General features: G+C 40.5%; 1 protein-coding gene across 1 annotated transcript; it reads left to right on the top strand.

The window, feature by feature from the left end:
* On the top strand, nt 1-14,483 carry LOC111223725 (ral guanine nucleotide dissociation stimulator-like 1). Its single transcript, XM_022747972.1, has 17 exons — nt 1-454; nt 3,243-3,532; nt 4,295-4,339; nt 4,471-4,670; nt 4,816-4,952; nt 5,048-5,296; nt 5,472-5,575; nt 5,980-6,064; nt 7,910-7,981; nt 8,656-8,742; nt 9,083-9,115; nt 9,525-9,646; nt 10,378-10,467; nt 10,785-10,914; nt 11,470-11,766; nt 12,400-12,514; nt 12,631-14,483. Exons 1-17 carry the CDS (start codon nt 431-433, stop codon nt 12,768-12,770), a joined length of 2,220 nt encoding a protein of 739 aa, XP_022603693.1. The 5' UTR covers nt 1-430; the 3' UTR covers nt 12,771-14,483.
* The last annotated feature ends 2,659 nt before the right edge of the window (nt 14,484-17,142 follow it).

Below are 17,142 nucleotides of genomic sequence, written 5' to 3'. Positions count from 1 at the left end.
ACCCAGCGGCGGGTATCGGTGGATTCAAGTCGCTTCTCTCCACACACACACACACACGCACGCACGCACGCACGCACACACACACACACACACACACACACACACACACACATACAGAGGAAAACAGGCTGCAACAGCTCAGGTCTTGTCCGTGCTCGCTCTCACACAGACCGTCACATGGGAACAATCCAACACTTTTGTATGAGGGCGTGAAATGTAGCGAGAACTCTGCAGTGAAAATCGTCTTTGTAATTGTAATACAGGCGCGTGAATGTAGTTCCTAAGAAGATAATTAAAAAAGAAAAAAATAAGGTTTTTATTCTACCAAGATGCAGCCTTAGACTCTCTGCTTCTCAAAGTGGAAAGATGAAGTTCGGTTCAACAATTCCTGTCAAGATGGAAAACAGCACTCCTTAGCCGAGCAGACGAGATGGGAAAATGGGAGTTAACAATGGTAAGTCTAAGTCATGATCCAAGATCAATAACTCAGCTGAGCAGTAGATCTGGGTTTGTTGTGTAATTTATTTCCACCGACACAAACGGTAGTCTCTGTAATGTAACACAAATGCGAGTAAATTGTGCTTTTATTGTGAAGATATCCCTGCTCTGCTGGCTCCTGCAGTTTACTCTGTGTGTGTGTGTGTGTGTGTGTGTGTGTGTGTGTGTTGTGTGTGTGTATATATATATATATATATATATATATATAAACCGTGTAAACTAAAAGTCTACCCCACAGCAAATCTGTTGTTGCCCATGGGAATCTGCAGTCCACAGGCTGTTTGTACTGAAGCTGCAGGGAGTCTGGCACCAGTTTGTATTCCGATTACATTCAAGTCACACAGCTGAGCATCATACAGTAGCCTCTCTAAAATAATCACCAGACAGGCTATTAAAAACTCAGAGGGGTCAGTGTCCTCTGGAAAAAGCATTAAGTCTTTTTGTAAAGCTCATGCTAAATATTGACTTTGGTTCCAGATGTTCATGTTATTTCTGGCTGTTTGGATTAAGAAGAAGAAGCACCGCCTGAGAAAGGGGTTAAAGATCTTTTATTATTATTATTATTATTATTATTATTATTATTATTATTGTGCAAGTGACAGAAAGGTTAGAAAAGGTTAAAAAGAAAAACACCTCCTGGATTCTTCAGAACTTTTTCAGAGTTTTTAAATAACTTTCTAGGTTTTTCAAAGATAAATCAGTATTTATTTTGCTCAGCTCTGTGACTCCAATGCAATGTTAATACAGGATGTTGCAAAAGGTCAAGACCAAGACTGTGTTTACTTCCCTCCGTTGATGAGTTATCTTGCTGCTCCATGATCATATTTAATGTGGTAGAGACCTGCTACACCTGTGGCTAGCAGGTCCTCCAACAACAACAACAACAACATAGTTTTTTTTATTTTGATTTTTACATCAGTTGTGCTCAGTCCCACCACGACATCACTGACACAGAGTAGGACACAAGGCACAGTTTCCCGTCTGTGTAGCAACCAAACGATTCTAGTTTCTGCCTGGTGGGGGGGACAATAGGGTTTGTGTGATACTGGTTAACACTGTCTTTTTAGATAAAGACATTTAAATAATCATTTGCATAAGATGATGCAAGTCCTCTCATGTAGATAATTGATTTTCAACTACTGTTGTGAGCACGCGCAGTTTCTTTCATCCCCTCTGCAGTATGTAGCCGCTTGCTGCACGTCCACACTGTCCAGCCATGATTTAGACGCTTCAAAAATAGTTATATTTAAGGTTCAAGAGCATGTGTAGTTTTGTTGTATGCACATTATTATCTGTGCTTAATAGAGCTTAGAGGAAGATATTGAATATCTACTTGCTTTGACTCCAGGGAAGTTGTCTAGATTTGAAAAAAACATTTGCATATAAACCAGATGGATTAGACATTAGTCATGCAAGAGCTGTTACTGACGCCCAGGTTATGTAACACATAAAGCAATTAAAAGGGCACTCGACTGATTTTGCACATGAAGTGTAGTTTACTTGTCTTGAGTTTTACTCAGCGTGTGAAAGCAGATGTATAATGTCCTCTGTTGCTCTTAAGGAGCTTTGTCAAGTCTGACAGTGATGTCATTGTGATGTTAGCGGGGTGATTGCAGCTGGGGCTTGGAGAATTAAAAAAGTGGGACCTTTCTCCTACTAGGAACAAAAAGTCAGGATATTTTCACCCCAGTTTCTTTGATTATTTTAAAGTGTTTCGCAAAAGATTCCTAACTTTGTGGAAGTAAAACATACCAAAACAATGGAGAGCTCCTTTATTGGAGGGTAAAGAAAATGGCTGCCCTCAGGTTTACTGTACGCTATTGAAAATACAGACCGGCCTTTTTAAATTGTGCGACACAGCTGCTGTCTCATTATGCTACTATAACGATCTTGTTCTCAAACAGCAAAGATCGAACAAGGTGCTCAGTATTCACATTGGATAAACCCCGTTCCTCTGTGTACATTGCACAGAGTGCTGTTGAGCGTTCTGGAGGAGCTGTTGCTAAAACGCTGATTGAAAGCTCTCACCGAGATCAAACGAGGGCTTGTCTGAATATCTAATGGAACCCGTGTGTTTTTAAATCAGGACACTTGGCGCTGAGCTAGCCCATGATCCTCCGAGGCTCTCTCCATTGGTTACTGGAGGATGAGTGATGGTGAAGGAAACATCTGACATTTAGCATTTGTTCTGGTATTTTGCTTTGATACACTAACCTTTTGATAATCCTCTATTTGTCCATAAACATTCTTGTGTACGTCCAGAATTCATGGAAGTTTCAGCAGCTTACGGTGTCGTGGGGAAATTGTGAAAATGAAAACCAAGCACAGGTTACAAAAACCAGCATGTCACGTGGATGAATCTCTGATAATTACTATCATTACACGCTAACATGTTTGTGCAGTCATTGAAGGTTTGAAACGACGGTTATGAGTACAAGCAAATGTTATGTAGTTGCTGTGGTTCATATGGGATGAGTGTGCATCTCGGTGGTGTTGTGTCACTTGTTTGTGTGTGGGGTCACCAGGCGGTTTGGCCATGGAGTCTTGCAGCTATTTTTACCTCCTCGTGGCTCAACCTCTGACCCTAATGTTGTGAGCAGTAACACTACTAGATATATATTTGTGTTTCTGACCCGTATCTGTATATTTTTGAAACACAAGCAGGGGCGTTGGATGGAAGCTGTTCTCAGTGTGAATGCTGATATAAAACTTAAATATAATTTTCCACTTCTGTCTCTCACCAGAACCCAGTGCAGGAATGGGGTGAGGAGTTCGAGGATGGCGCAGTTTACGGGGTCACACTGCGTCGGGAGCCCGTCCCCTCAGCCCCAAACCCCAATGGGACAAATCCATGCTGCGCTTTTGTCCAGTACCGGACCTGCAAGGTGCGGCGTCTGAAGGCCGCTACCCTGGACCTGCTAGTGAATCATCTCCTGGACCCCGGCTGCCAGGACCAGGATTACAGCAAGATCTTCCTCTCCACATACAGAACCTTTACCAGCTCCTCAAAGCTCATAGAGCTGCTCTTTCAGAGGTAATCTTTGTGCCACTGTATGTCTGGTTTTGTCTGTTTCTTGTTCTGTTTTTTATTTCTGGAAAATACACTTATTTACTTCCTTTTGAGGGTTAGATGAGAAGATTAATACCAAATATGAAGCTACAGCCAGCAGCCAGTTAGCTTAGCTTAGCATAATGACTGGAAACAGGTGGAAACAGCTAGCTTGGCTCTGTTAACTAGCAAAATCTGCCAGCTAGCACCTCTAAAAAATCTCACTTATTAATGCCTTATATATCATTTATTTATCTGTGTAAAAGTGTAAAATTCTGTTAGCTGTAACCAGTGTTTCCAGTCTTTGTGCCAAGTTAAGCTAACAAGGCTGCTGGATGTAGCCATGTCAAACTGACATGTGGTGTTACTTTTGGTTTCGTGGTTTTATTACTGCGCCGGGCCAAGAAATAGTCTGGCACGTAACTGTGCTTGAATCTGGGAATGTTGTTCGTGCAGAGTCACCATGTTGTGTAAGGGTGTTCTTTTTTTTTATACATGTTTCTGTGACAAAGCAACTCTCCCCTCAGCTTTGATGTAATAATAAGTACCTAGCAGGTGCTCATTATCTTGAGGCCAACAACAACAACAATTGTGCACAGAGCGGTTTTAGGCTGTGGCTGGCACAACTTGAGGTCAGGGTAAAGATAGCTACAGAGGAGGGACAAATAATAATTAAAAAGTGCACTGTGACTTCTTTTTTTTTTATTCTTCTTTTGCATGTTTTTGACCTTGTTTTGATTCTTATAGAGACAGTGCTGCCTCAGATCTGGACAACAGTGAAAGCTACAGGAGGTAGGTGGATGAATCTTCCCTTGATCAACTTCATTTAAAACACCATTTTTTTTTTAAAACTTGAACCCTTATATGCTTTAAAGTGTTGTTCAACTAGTTAAAATGTAATGACTCTTCCACTGCCTCCCCAGCCCTCTGTTGGCCTTTGTCCAGACATGGTTGGATGAGTACAGCGAGGACTTCAGGGATCCTCCCGTGCACCTGGCACTCAGGCTGTTGTTGGATCACCTGAGGATCAGCTCTGCGGTGCATGACAATATGCGCAGCCAACCCAACTTCTGCTCGTTGGCTGGGCAAGCTGAGGCGCTGCTCAAGCGGTTGCAGAAAGAAGGTGATCCTCCCAGACATATCATGATAAAAAAGTGATAAGGCCTTTGTTCACACGCCATTCCATCGTCATAGCATTCAACATTGTGAAAATCCTCCTGCCGTGCTCACACTCTTTTTCTGGATTCCTGCTCTGTGTGTTTGTCCAGACGCCGCCCCGACAGGTCTGGAACAAGAGGAGGGATCTGGTGATGAAGATTCAGGGTGTGAAAACTCAGTGGATCGAGTTGGTATCATGGATTTCTCTGCTTCAGCCGTCGCCGAACAGCTCACCCGAATGGATTCTGTACGTGAGAGGATATTGTATGTCCCACGTTTACACACGTCACTTGTTTTAGATTGATTATTAAAGGCTGATAATTGGTTTTCATGGCGTTTCAGGCTCTATTTGTCAAAGTGGTGCCTTACCAGTGTCTGGGCTGTGTGTGGTCTCAAAGAGACAAGAAGGAAAACATGTCTCCCACCATCCGGGCCACAATTGCGCAGTTCAACGCCATCACCAACCAGGTCATCATGTCCCTGCTCTGCCAGCCTACAGACCCCACCTCCAGTCCCACTTCCTCCTGCCGGCCTCCCACTACTCCAGTGCAAAGGGCCCGTATCATAGAGAAGTGGATCAGAGTAGCACAGGTCAGTAAAAAAGCCAGAGTGACTAAATATCAGCTGGCATTCAGGTTTCAAGTCCAAGACTTCATAAGAACCTCATTTACACAGCCTTTGTTTTAGGAGAACAATCGTCAACACAAAACATTTGAAATTAATTTGAAATTAAGTGAATCCTGAACGCCGACTCTTTCTTCTCCAGGAGTGTCGTCAGTTGAAGAACTTCTCCTCTCTCAGGGCGATCCTGTCGGCCCTTCAGTCTAATGCAGTTTACAGGCTGAGAAAGACCTGGGCTGCTGTTAGCAGGTAAGGTTGGACTTTAGCCATTTCTAAGGTCAATGATTTTGTCTGTCTCTATGGTTGCGTTTATATTGTGTTTTACATAATTGTTCTTTAATGAGGGCATTGAACCTTTATCCAGTGCAATTCAATGTCTTTGATAGAGCAAGTCAGCAAATGTCTTGCTTTTGTGTGACCTATATTCTGTGTCAGGTCGTGAACATTGTAGTAAGCTATTATAATGTCAAGGACAGGTGAAGCATAACTTCATGTTTGTCCTCTTTTATGGTTTAAACATCTGGTCATCGACCAAGAAGTGAAATGTAAAATTTTAACACCAGTTATTGTGAATTATAGTTGATTATTAATGTATCATATATTGGATTAAATAGCTGCATATTTACTAACTCTGGTGTCTGTTCTTTTTGCAGAGACAGCATGGCCACATTCAATAACCTCTGTGAAACCTTCCCTGATGAGAACTGTGTTCTAACCAACAGAGAGCTCCTGGTCGAGGTGAGAACAAAACTGCTGGTTGCACAAAAAAACAGCCTACATTTACTTCATTGTTTACAGTGTTAACCCTGAGATGCACAGGTCATGAACCTACACTCTTATGTAAGAGAGTCGAGAACCAGCTGTATGAGAAACAGTGTTTTGTTTTTTTGGTGATACTAAATATATGCTATCTTCATAATTTAGCTCTAAATACTAATTTGTATTCCACACCAGCATAGTTAAACATTTGTGACATTTTTATCATGAAACTGTCAAACTTGCAAATGTTAGTCTGTCTAAGTTCTGCTACTAAGCTAGCTAAGCTAAGTTACAGCAATAGTCCATTCACAACTGCAGTAACATTAGCTAGCTAGCTAAAGTTTGTTAGTAATTTGATTTCTTTTTATAGCAGAACATAATTATAGAGTTTCTCTGTAACTTATGCTACTTAGCTACTAAGCTAACTTAGCTAATAAACTACATAGTTATGAGTACAGTTCAAACACAACTAAAGTAATGTTAGCTAGCAAGCTAATGTTTGTTAACTATAAAGTAAAGTACTTTAATTCTTATAGCAAAATATAATCGTAGAGTCTCTCTGTAACTTACGCTACTTAGCTACTAAGCTACTTGGTTATGGGAACAGTTCATACACAACTACAGCAACGTAAGCTAGCAAGTTAATGTTAGCAGCTATAAACAGCTGTCAGTTTAGTAATATAAAGTAGTAGTAAAGTATAAAGTATAAATAATACTTACATAATGTCAATCGTAAAATTCTTAAGTGGTGATGCCAGTCATAGTTAAGATAAATATTTGAATACTGTGTATAACTGACAAAAGTGACTGATAGGAGGAAAGATTCCTATAAAAAAAGGCCTGATTGACGCATCTACTGTATATATAAGGGTTAATGTTTACCAATGCAAGCAAGTCAACCTGCTGCATCTGCTACATACTTTCAGTCCCAGCAACATCAAAAACCTTTCAGTGATGTGAAGGCTAATTAAATCATTAATACAACCAGTATCTGGGTTTTAGTGTGGGACTATTTCACCAGAGGTTAAATATTTTGTTTTGTAAAGAGAACGGGGGAATGAACTACAGAGAACATAGTACAAAGAATGTCACTGAAAACATGTTTGGAAATGGTTTTCTTCCTGTACATGGATTTTCTCTTGTAATTATTAAAAAGATTCATTTTTCAGTTAATATTTACAATGTGTTAATGGGAAACCAGGTGCCTCAAGCACATTTTGTTCCCTTTTTTTTTTTTCTTTTATGTAGTCTCCTTTAGGCAACTGCGTCAGAGGCGTCTTGTGTCTAGTTACAGTGAAAGGACTCTAAAGTCAATAGATTACCAGTATTTCCTCTACATAACAACTGAGCAACAGAATTTGCTGCTTCACAAAAAAGTTCAAAGAGATTCTTCACTATGAAATCATTTTAATTGTGTTGTTCTCCTCCTTTTCACTTTCCATTGTAGCTGTATTCAGGCACTGCCTTTTATGAAGGAAACTGATCTATGTAAACACAATCAGTCATACACTTAAGCCTATTTGCTGTTTCCAATAACAGATAGCACATAACCCTAACCCACAAAGACTTAAGAGGCTTGGAGAACTCTTCAACAGGATGTCCAAGTTAATGTGTAATAAAACCTATTCATGTATTGAAAACTTTGCTTTATAAGCCACTTCACATGCTTCATTAGAAGACATCTTGAACGTGCTTGTGTGAATTCATATAATGGACTGTCTAAAAGATTTAAGATAAAATCTTGCAGATTATTTTTAATAATGGGTCAATGTATGTGTGTATAACCTTCAACTGAATATAGCTCTGTCTGACCCTCTTCGACAGGACGGGGGCCAAGCGACTGAGGATAACATTTCTCCAAAGATATCCAAGCGGTGTCCAGTCCCCAGACAGATGGTAAGCCAAACCTCCAGATGAAGAAAGAGCTGAGATGTTTTGAAGACAGGACATGAAGCCCAATGCCATATATCGCTGAGGTCTAGTTCAACCGAATTGCTAAGCAGCAAATCTTCTTTTCCTGCAGCAGTAAATGTGCTGTTTTACACTGATAATGTTTCAAAATGTTATCCCTTTGTCATGTGCTATTGTCTTGGGGTCATTTTACCCGAAGCTGGGTTAATTTCAGCTTTTCAAATAGACACATGCAAAATCCCTCTCATATTATCCAACTCTAAAAGCCACAGGAGAGCCAATTTCCCACAGTGTGGGTGGAGTATCTCTGGCATGGCAGAGACCCAGACCTATCTTTAGCCTTGCTTGGTGCTGAACAAGTTTCAAATGGCCTCAGATCACCAGGATTATAGGATAGTAATAATAGACTTAACTGGGGTCTTTTATAAGTCATATGCACATTCTCCAGGGCTGTAACATGAACCCAGGGCGCTGCTAACTGGGACGTGCCCTGTGTCAATGTCGTCCAATCTCAACCCATTCAATACAGATCAAAAATGAAAAAAAAAAGAAAAAGCTAATGACTGGATTTGAAAGGCACAACTGAACAGATACAGTGACAGTGGAAAGACCTGCTGTAAGCCTAATGGAAGGTGTGCTTACATGCTGTTTCTTTGCAGAGTACCTCCAGTGGAGTGGTTCCTTACCTGGGTACCTATCTGACCGTCCTCACCATGCTGGACACTGCTCTGCCAGACACTTTGGAGGTGTGTAATGTAGCTTGAGTAACAGCTGCTCTGTATAATATTTGACTTTCAGTGGTGAAGTATATATTGTGCAGTAAAATATCTCATAATGTTACATTGCAATACATAGTAGTGGGTAGCGGGGGTTGTGATTCTGAAACTGAGACTGAAACTGCCATATAAACATCCATCTTGCGGGATCGCGATACGTGATACTCTGCAGTTTTTTACTGTGTTTTCAATTTGCTAAATCTGTGATGTTAGAATAAAGTGTCACTGTTGTGTTTGTGTTCAGTTCTTGATCCAATCAATCATTGATAAATTCAATAAATAAATAGTGTTTGATCTTTTCTTCTGACAGGGAGGGCTGATAAACCTTGAGAAGAGGAGGAGGGTAAGTGGTTCCTCTTTGTGTCATCTTTTATGTATTTCCCTTTTTATTTATTGTTTTTTTTTTTCACTGTAGTCAAAAACAAAGTACAAAGGTGTTCACATAAAATCATGTCAGCATCACATGCTTGTGTGTTTGGGTGTGTACAGTGTATTTGCACTGTGAGAGTAAACAGAGCAGGTTGGACATTTTCTGACACTTGTTTTTTAGTGAATATCATGCTGAAAGCTAGAGATCTTTGGTTACGCTTTTTAAACCTTTACATATATCTTTAAGGAACACCTCACTGCAGCTTTTTAACTGTTCAATGTATCGTACCGTATCACCTCCAGGCAGGTTATGCAGCAGGAAGCAGGACACCTCGCAGCCTCTGTCACTCTGTTTATCGACCGACATTTCTCTCTCCCTGCAGGAGTTTGAGGTTCTGTCACAGATCCGTGTGCTGCAGGCGTCCTGTTCGCAGTACAACCTGCCCCATCACCCCAGAATCGCTGCCTGGCTGCAGGGATACAAGCTGCTCAATGACCAGGAGAGGTGAGATGCAAAATGTGTTTCATTTCCTCAGTAGAGGAAAGCCTGATAAAAGCCCAACAAATATTTGGTAGTTACATAATCTACATAGTATGAATGTCATGCTCAGCTGTTATATGGCATCTGGCCAGTTAATCAGTTCTTGTTATCAGCTGAAGCATGGGAGTAATGCTGTCACAGCTGGAGTGTTGTCATCAAGAAATCACTAGTTTGACATTTATAATGCAAACATTCACGTGACTAAACTGTGGTTGTGATGCAGCTCATGGTCCAAGCAGGTCACGGCATCTTTGCTGTATGTTTTAAACCCCAGACGCTGGGTAGTATGGAGCCCCGAAGGGTCCAATTTTAACTTTATGGCATGAATAATCAAATTATCATCATCATCATCACCAGTTAGCTCTTGGAAGCCAGACAAACAACAACTTCAGAGTTATTCTGAATCAACCTACTGTAATCTATTTAATATTAAACTCTTTGGGGCTCCATAGTGAAGATTTCTGTTGCATAAAATATGCATCAAAAAAGTATGCAAAAATATGCACAAAATTGATGCAATAAATTGGAATTCACTGAAGAAAAAAAATGAGTAGCTAGCATGACCACTGTTAGCTAGCTGATGCTAACATGGCAGTTGCTGTTGTATAATAAAATGAAATGTGCACATTATCTTGTCAGGTTCGTCTCGAGTGTCACTTTCTGATCGTCAATGTTCATGTTTGATGTGTTTGCAGCTACGAGCTGTCGAGACAGCTGGAGCCTCCGGTAGACCTCTGTTCACCAACCCTCTGGAGCCACCGCACGCTCACAAAGAAACTCTCCAGGTGAGTATCGCGCTCTGGTCTGATTTGAATATTCAAACACACACACACCACACCACTCACATTTTACTTTCCACATGGACCTGCACATAACACTTAAACAATGAAGTAACAATTGGTACAGACAGTATTTGCTGACTCATTTTTATGCCACAACAGGAAAAGGAATGAAATGTTTAAAGTATATTTTGATGCATGCAGTGCTGATCCGCTGTAAAAGGAAAATAAATCCTACAATATTCTATATTTATAATAACTTTATTATCATAGAATGAGTTTTTGTCTTTGGTACAAATCTCAAGTTAAATCTCTGCCCTCAGTCTCCTGGCAGTGAGCGATGGATCAAAGAAACTCCCTGCTGATCAGATCAGCGTTTCATCTTCTGGATCCAGTGGATCTGAGATGGAGGATCTCTCCTCCCCAAACTCGGCCTGCTCCATCAGACTGCAGGTATACAGCTGTTTGTGTGTGTGTGTGTGTGTGTGTTTCTGTATGTATCTGCCTCATTGTCTCATAACCTTGTTTTCTGTCCATCCTTTGTCCTTTATGGCACGAACAGTGGTGTCTTTTGTTGACAGCTTTGTCATGCTCTGCCTTCATCTAAAGGGTCTCTGTGTTCAGAACAACATCCACTATTTACACTTCACAAACAATCGTCCCGTTTTAAGTGTTCAAACAAACCCTTAAGCATCTCTAATGAGGAGTAAATGGCTTTTAAAACTGGGAATCTTACATAAGCCCCCTTCACAAAAGATCTTCTTTAAAGGGTTGTAGAAACTAGCGTGAGCCCTCAACAAGGAGAATTTCAATTGAGCAGGTCCCTGGTTGAACTGGAGTAGGGTTGTTTAATGGTGCTCAGTTCTCACTGTGGCTCAATAGCTTAGTTGTTCCCTGTCGAACAACCAATTTCTAAATCACTACAAATGCAATGACTATTGTTTTCTCCCAGTGGCACTCATCAGTACTCTTTCTCTTGTCTCTTTCTCCCTCTCTTCTTCTCTGCAGTCCTTTCACAGCTCATGCAACAATGTGTCCGAGGCCTTCTCTTCCTCCTTGCCCTCCTCTTCCTCACCCTCTCCCTGCTCCTCCTCGGCTTCCTCTCCGGACTCCCCCACTCCCTCCAGCTCGCCAGCCTCGTCATGCAGCGGTGCTCGGCCGAAGCCTGCCCCGGTCTCTCACCACAAGCGCTCCGTGTCCATGACCTCCCTGCCCGTGTATAACCGTCAGGTGGCGGACTCCTGTATAGTCAGGGTGAGCGTGGACCTGACCCAGAACAATGGCAACATGTACAAAAGCATCATGGTGAGATTATCCTCCAGAAAATATTTTAAATCTGATTGTATATAAAAATGCAAGGTATGGTTTATACTTGTAAACAAATATTTTTTCAGTGTAGCATTCCTACTTTTATTTAAAGACGTCTCCAGAAATGTTTGAAGACATACTATGTTTGGAATAATAATTTGTCTCTGATGTTTTTTCTACAAAAAAGTTCAATTAGCTCAGTAAAAAATATTAAAATGACTTTAAAATTGTTGAAAAATCCAGAACATATGAATATGCAAAAATTTTCCATCTTAAAAATCTTAAATCGTGGACAAAAGAAATCTCCCACTTCACTGAAAAGTCAGTGCATGTGCAAATTTCCTCATCACAATCCTGTAACTTTAATATTGGCTTTTAACCTAGTTGTGACATGCACAGTGAAACTTTCCCCCTTCAACAGATGAATATGAAAACAAACTCTGCACATACTTCATTCTGCACAGTGAAGGTAAAACATCAATAGGCAGAATCCATTTCTAAGTGGAGGCAGACTTTAATATAATAAACACTTCTTCCACTACTCTGCTCTATTTGCATGAGCAGCACCTTAGTAAAGCACAATGTTGTAACTGATTTTCTCAAGCAAAAACTTCCTTGTCTATTTTATAGTTAACCAGCCAGGACAAAACTGCTCAGGTGATTCAGCGGGCGCTGGAAAAGCATCACCTTGAGCACATGGACTGGCAGGAGTTCACCCTGACGCAGGTCATCTCTCAGGAAAGAGGTCAGAACAGAAGGACTTGAAATGAATCCTTGAAATAGAGCAGAAAAAAAAGAAAACGCCTCTCATGACACTTACTCCTGTTTTTTTTTTTGTTTTGTTTTTTTTTCTGTTTTCAGAGCTGCTCATACCAGACAAAGCAAACGTCTTCTATGCTATGTCCACAACGGCCAACTTTGACTTTGTTTTGCGGCAATTCCCCAAAGGCCAGAAGAAACCACTGAGGGCCACATCCAGCCTGGGACGATACTCAAAGTAGCACTTCCACTCTACAGATTCTCCACCTGGAAGAGCTCATGGGACGTTCCTGGAAAGTGTTCCTTATTTTCTTTTTTAATAGTTGTTTATAGGACAGGTATCCTCTCTCAATGTGACTTTTTTTTTAACGTTGATGATGATGTAGAAGCACTTTATGAAGAAGAATGCAGCAGAAACTGATGAAGCTTTAAAAAACACCCGGACCGGATATGCCTTTATATTTCTGTTGGAATAAACTGGGTATGAATCCTACTATTAAACCAAAAAAAGGAAGATAAAAAAAAAAAAAAAAAACCCATTCCTTGACTTTTTCCCTCAGGTGTGTTGGTAAAACATTTTCTCTCTGACTCTGCTGCTATATGTCTCTCCCAGTAACTGTATGGGTGTGAAGATGCACACGCTCCCACCAGAGAGCAACACGTGCCACCATCAGCGACCTATTTATACATGTACATTGAGAAATGACCGGCCGTGTCCCAACACAGCTGGGCGCCATTAATAATCTGTGTGTCAGAAAGGGAATGTGGGTCAGATGCTGTGTGAAGGGTGCCGGTAATGAACCCCTGGCCCCCCCCACCCCCCCACCCCCCTGCAGTAGGTTGTCTGCCACTTGAGATGAGAGAGTCCGATGTCCTTATCTGTCGCCGTGCCTGTGCCATCTGAGGAACGGGCGGGGACGTTCTCACCAGGGATCACTGTGTTCCCTGCGACGTGGTGATACTCATCATGTGTGGCCGGCAGCCCCGACTGGAAAGATGGCATTCCTGAACTGGCGTAACCATGGCAGCAGAGACTTTGATGGATGGGGATGTAAATGGCGAATGGCTACTGTATCTAGATTAGACAACAATAAGGGTGAACTGTTGTTTGTGATTTTTGTGTTTGTGCTATGACTAAGTAGCTTTGACTTTTAGAGTTTTAGATTTTGCAATGTTTTGTATTTATTTCACTTTTGTTCCACTGTGGTTCACTTTGAATGCACCTTTATTTGGTTAATGACACATTGTGATGACTCACTAGCAGGCTCTAACTTGTCTTCTGACTGGCGGGAAAATACTTACTTACTTTATTTTGCAACATGTTTGATTAGTGTGCTTATAATTTTAGAGATGTCTTATTTTCCGATGAATCCTGATAATATCTAAAGTGATAATGTTTTATATTTTACTTAATTGTATTTAACAAGTTGGTTCAGACTTGTGAAGCCTGGATGTAACTGGTGCTTAAATGGCTTGACCTAAAGCCTAATGAGGAGTTTAGATCTGATCATTTCACTGACATCAATTGACGCAAACGCTGTAACGAGATAGTTGACACTGATCATGTTTTCTTACAGTTAAAACTCCAGGGAGTATTTGCAAAGTGGAATAGTTATACAATGAACAGACATGAAAAGTTTTATCGCTCAACTTCCCTGGGAGCATCTGGGAGTCGAGAGCCTTGCTCATGGGCGTACGTAGCTGCCGAGGAAAGAAACGGGCTTCTCGTTGAATTCCTCAATCCACATTCTCCCTGTAAACAGCAAACACTCTCCCAAAAGCTTACTTCTACCGGCAACTGTGCAATATCCCTCTCTTGGCAACTGAAACTTGAATTGATAGTATTTCTTGGCTTATAAAAAAAACTTCATATTGTTCAATCTTTTTTAATGAAGATAATATCACAGTTGTAAAAGAAAAAGGAATAAATTGTTTCAAAAAAAAAAAATCCAAGGTTTGAAATGCATTTACACCCTGTATTGATGACTTTCTAATAAACAAATTTTCCTATTTCCCATGGCCTTCATCATCCTTTTTTGATTTTTATTTTTTACAGTTGATCTAATGACTTGGTTTGAGGCTTATTTTATTAAAGACAAGTTTTAAAAATGTCTGCTTTGAATTTAAATAGGCTATTAATATGAAAATATGAACCAATCTTCTCTACCTCTACTATATCACAAGTTGAAAATATAATCAAACTACCATAGCCTACATTTTGTCTTAAATAAAGTGGCTTAATATAATCCACAAAAACTAGCAAATGCATTTAAAAAGATGAATACCAGTTTCTTTCAAACATAACACATATATCAGATGAGTCTGTGAATTTCATGAGAATGAGGATTAAAAGGATATATTATGGAAAAAGTGAACTGTTTAACCATGTTCCAATATAAACCTTTCCCCAGGCCATATGATAAAAAAAAAGATTTATGTGTGATCTACTGAGTGTTGAATCTATTTTGAGAGTGAATGGTCTCTTTTGTATCTGGTAAACAGACTTCACAAGGATAATATAGATATGAACTTTCTTTTCCCACCACTTAAGTTTTTTACTTTAATAACTGAGCAATTCCATTTCTTTTTTTTATTTGGCAAGTCAACAGATAACATTTTGAGCCAGGGGTCAACAAGTAAACAATTAAAAAACAAGGCATACATATTAAATTAAATTAAAAGACAGAGAGAGAGAGAGAGAGAGAAAAAAAAGGAAGAGGAAATTACTTTGGAACCGGAAAAGGACGTCATTCAATCTCTGTCATGGGTCATTTCAAATTTAAAAACAATAATTAAAAACAAATTTCAAAGTTCAGTTTTGTAAAATTAACATGTTTGGCAAGAAAAAAATTGGATTTGTTAATATAAAAAAATAAAAAATAAAACAAAAATAAAAAAGGAGAGATTTTTTTAAAGGCTTTGTCTCATATTCCCGCCTTACGTGACGTCACTGACCCCTACCGGCGCTGCTGCGTGGTACAAACTTACTGCTCGCGGTTTTTCTTTAACGGTTACAAACATACAAAAGTGCAACAAAGCCTGTATTATTTTGGCATGTTGAATTTCCCCCCATAGAATAAATGTGGGTGCAAGTTGTTCTCCTGACCAGTAACGACCACGTCCTCGAGCCAAACACGGAAGTGAAGACTACAAACCACAGGTAAGACAAAGGTGAATCTACCCACGAAGTCCACTCAACTAGCTAACAATAAAGAAAGTCACAATGGCAGAAACAGTTCACCTAATGTTCACAAAACCCACCACAATAATGATAATAAAGAAAAGTCGATTAAATTTCGTCACTAGATAGCGCCACAGAGCTGCGTGCTCGGCTCCTGGTGGAGCTTAATATCAGCAAACTGTACAGACACCGAGACGCCACTCGGGTGCACTCGGGTGTCAGCGGTAACTGGGTCTGAACTTACTTGTTTTTCTCCACCTCTTCACTCCATCCAACCTGAATGTGAATGGAGGTGATCTTATAGAAAACATAATATCGTCCCCATTCACCTGATCAGGGGAGAAGAGCAGTAGTGGATTTCTGTCAGGACAGACCTAAAAAAAGAGTCTGTCCTGTATTGAGTGCTGCTCGCCCATCTACCCCACTCAATGCACTTGGCTGCAGTAGACGCTCACTCAGCAGAGGGATAGGGGTTTGGATTCATTAGATGAGGCATTGCCTGATGATGTGTGTGTGTGTGTAGGCGTGCTGTAGGAGATGCATAGGTCAGCAGTTCTGAAGGAGAAACAGGACACTGCCTCTCATCTTATACTTTCTCATGTATTATGTATACTTATGATGTCCGGCCGTGAGCTTGTGTGTGTGTGTGTGTGTGCGTGTGTTAGGTGTGTGTGTGTGTGTGTGTGTGTGTGTGTGAGCTGCATGTCGCCACTGAAGTACAGATTGTATCAATGCTGCCCCTTAGTCCTGCAAGATCCAAAATGCTATTTATCTGTGTTGCTGCCGGTGCTCTGCAGGCCAGAGGAGACATTCAAGGTCTTATGTGGATTTGTCCAGGAAATCAGTGTAGCAGGTCTCTAATGAGGATTGATGAGACATGGAGTTTAGTTGTCAATAAAATCGATAGTTTTCACCTCTGTTGACCCAAGAGTGTTTGAGGAAGTTGGTGACGTTTCAGTTCATGGCTGCTTGCCATCTTTAAGTCATGTGTGCAAGTTGTGGTGAAGCCAGACGTCATTTGCACACAGTCTCAGGCCTGTTGAGATAGAGTTTTCCTCCCAAGTATAATAATAAGACCTTCATTTGGCCATGAAATGTTGACATCAGTTTGTCTCGTCTTGATATAAAGGATCAGTGTGGTCCCTTAAGCTTTAACACTCAGCCGTTACATCCATCTCTTGCACAAAGCATGACGACATCAGATCCTGTGTATTGGGTAAGAAGTCAGTGTTGCATATCTGAATAAAACAAAGCCGTGTGAGGATGCTTTACTTGTAATGTTAGTGGCTTTTCTTTGAGAGCTCACGCACCTCAGTTTTTACTTACATCAGGATGAATTCCAGTGTGTAAAAGCAGAAGAATGTCCTTATCTTTTTAAAAACATCCCTGTTGTTTTGGTTGTTTCATAACCGCAGTAATTGGGGGCACATGTG

Source organism: Seriola dumerili, unplaced genomic scaffold, assembly GCF_002260705.1.
Source record: "Seriola dumerili isolate Sdu_G_001 unplaced genomic scaffold, Sdu_1.0 BDQW01000113.1, whole genome shotgun sequence".
Lineage (NCBI taxonomy): Eukaryota > Metazoa > Chordata > Actinopteri > Carangiformes > Carangidae > Seriola > Seriola dumerili.
This window is presented reverse-complemented; position numbering and strand designations above follow the sequence as displayed.

Bases quoted from the DNA above. Each gene is read 5' to 3' on its own strand.
- LOC111223725 (XM_022747972.1), top strand. From the start codon at position 431: ATGGGAAAATGGGAGTTAACAATG. The intron at 455-3,242 runs GTAAGTCTAAGT...GTCTCTCACCAG, and splicing joins GAAAATGGGAGTTAACAATG to AACCCAGTGCAGGAATGGGG. The intron at 11,767-12,399 runs GTGAGATTATCC...TCTATTTTATAG, and splicing joins ACATGTACAAAAGCATCATG to TTAACCAGCCAGGACAAAAC.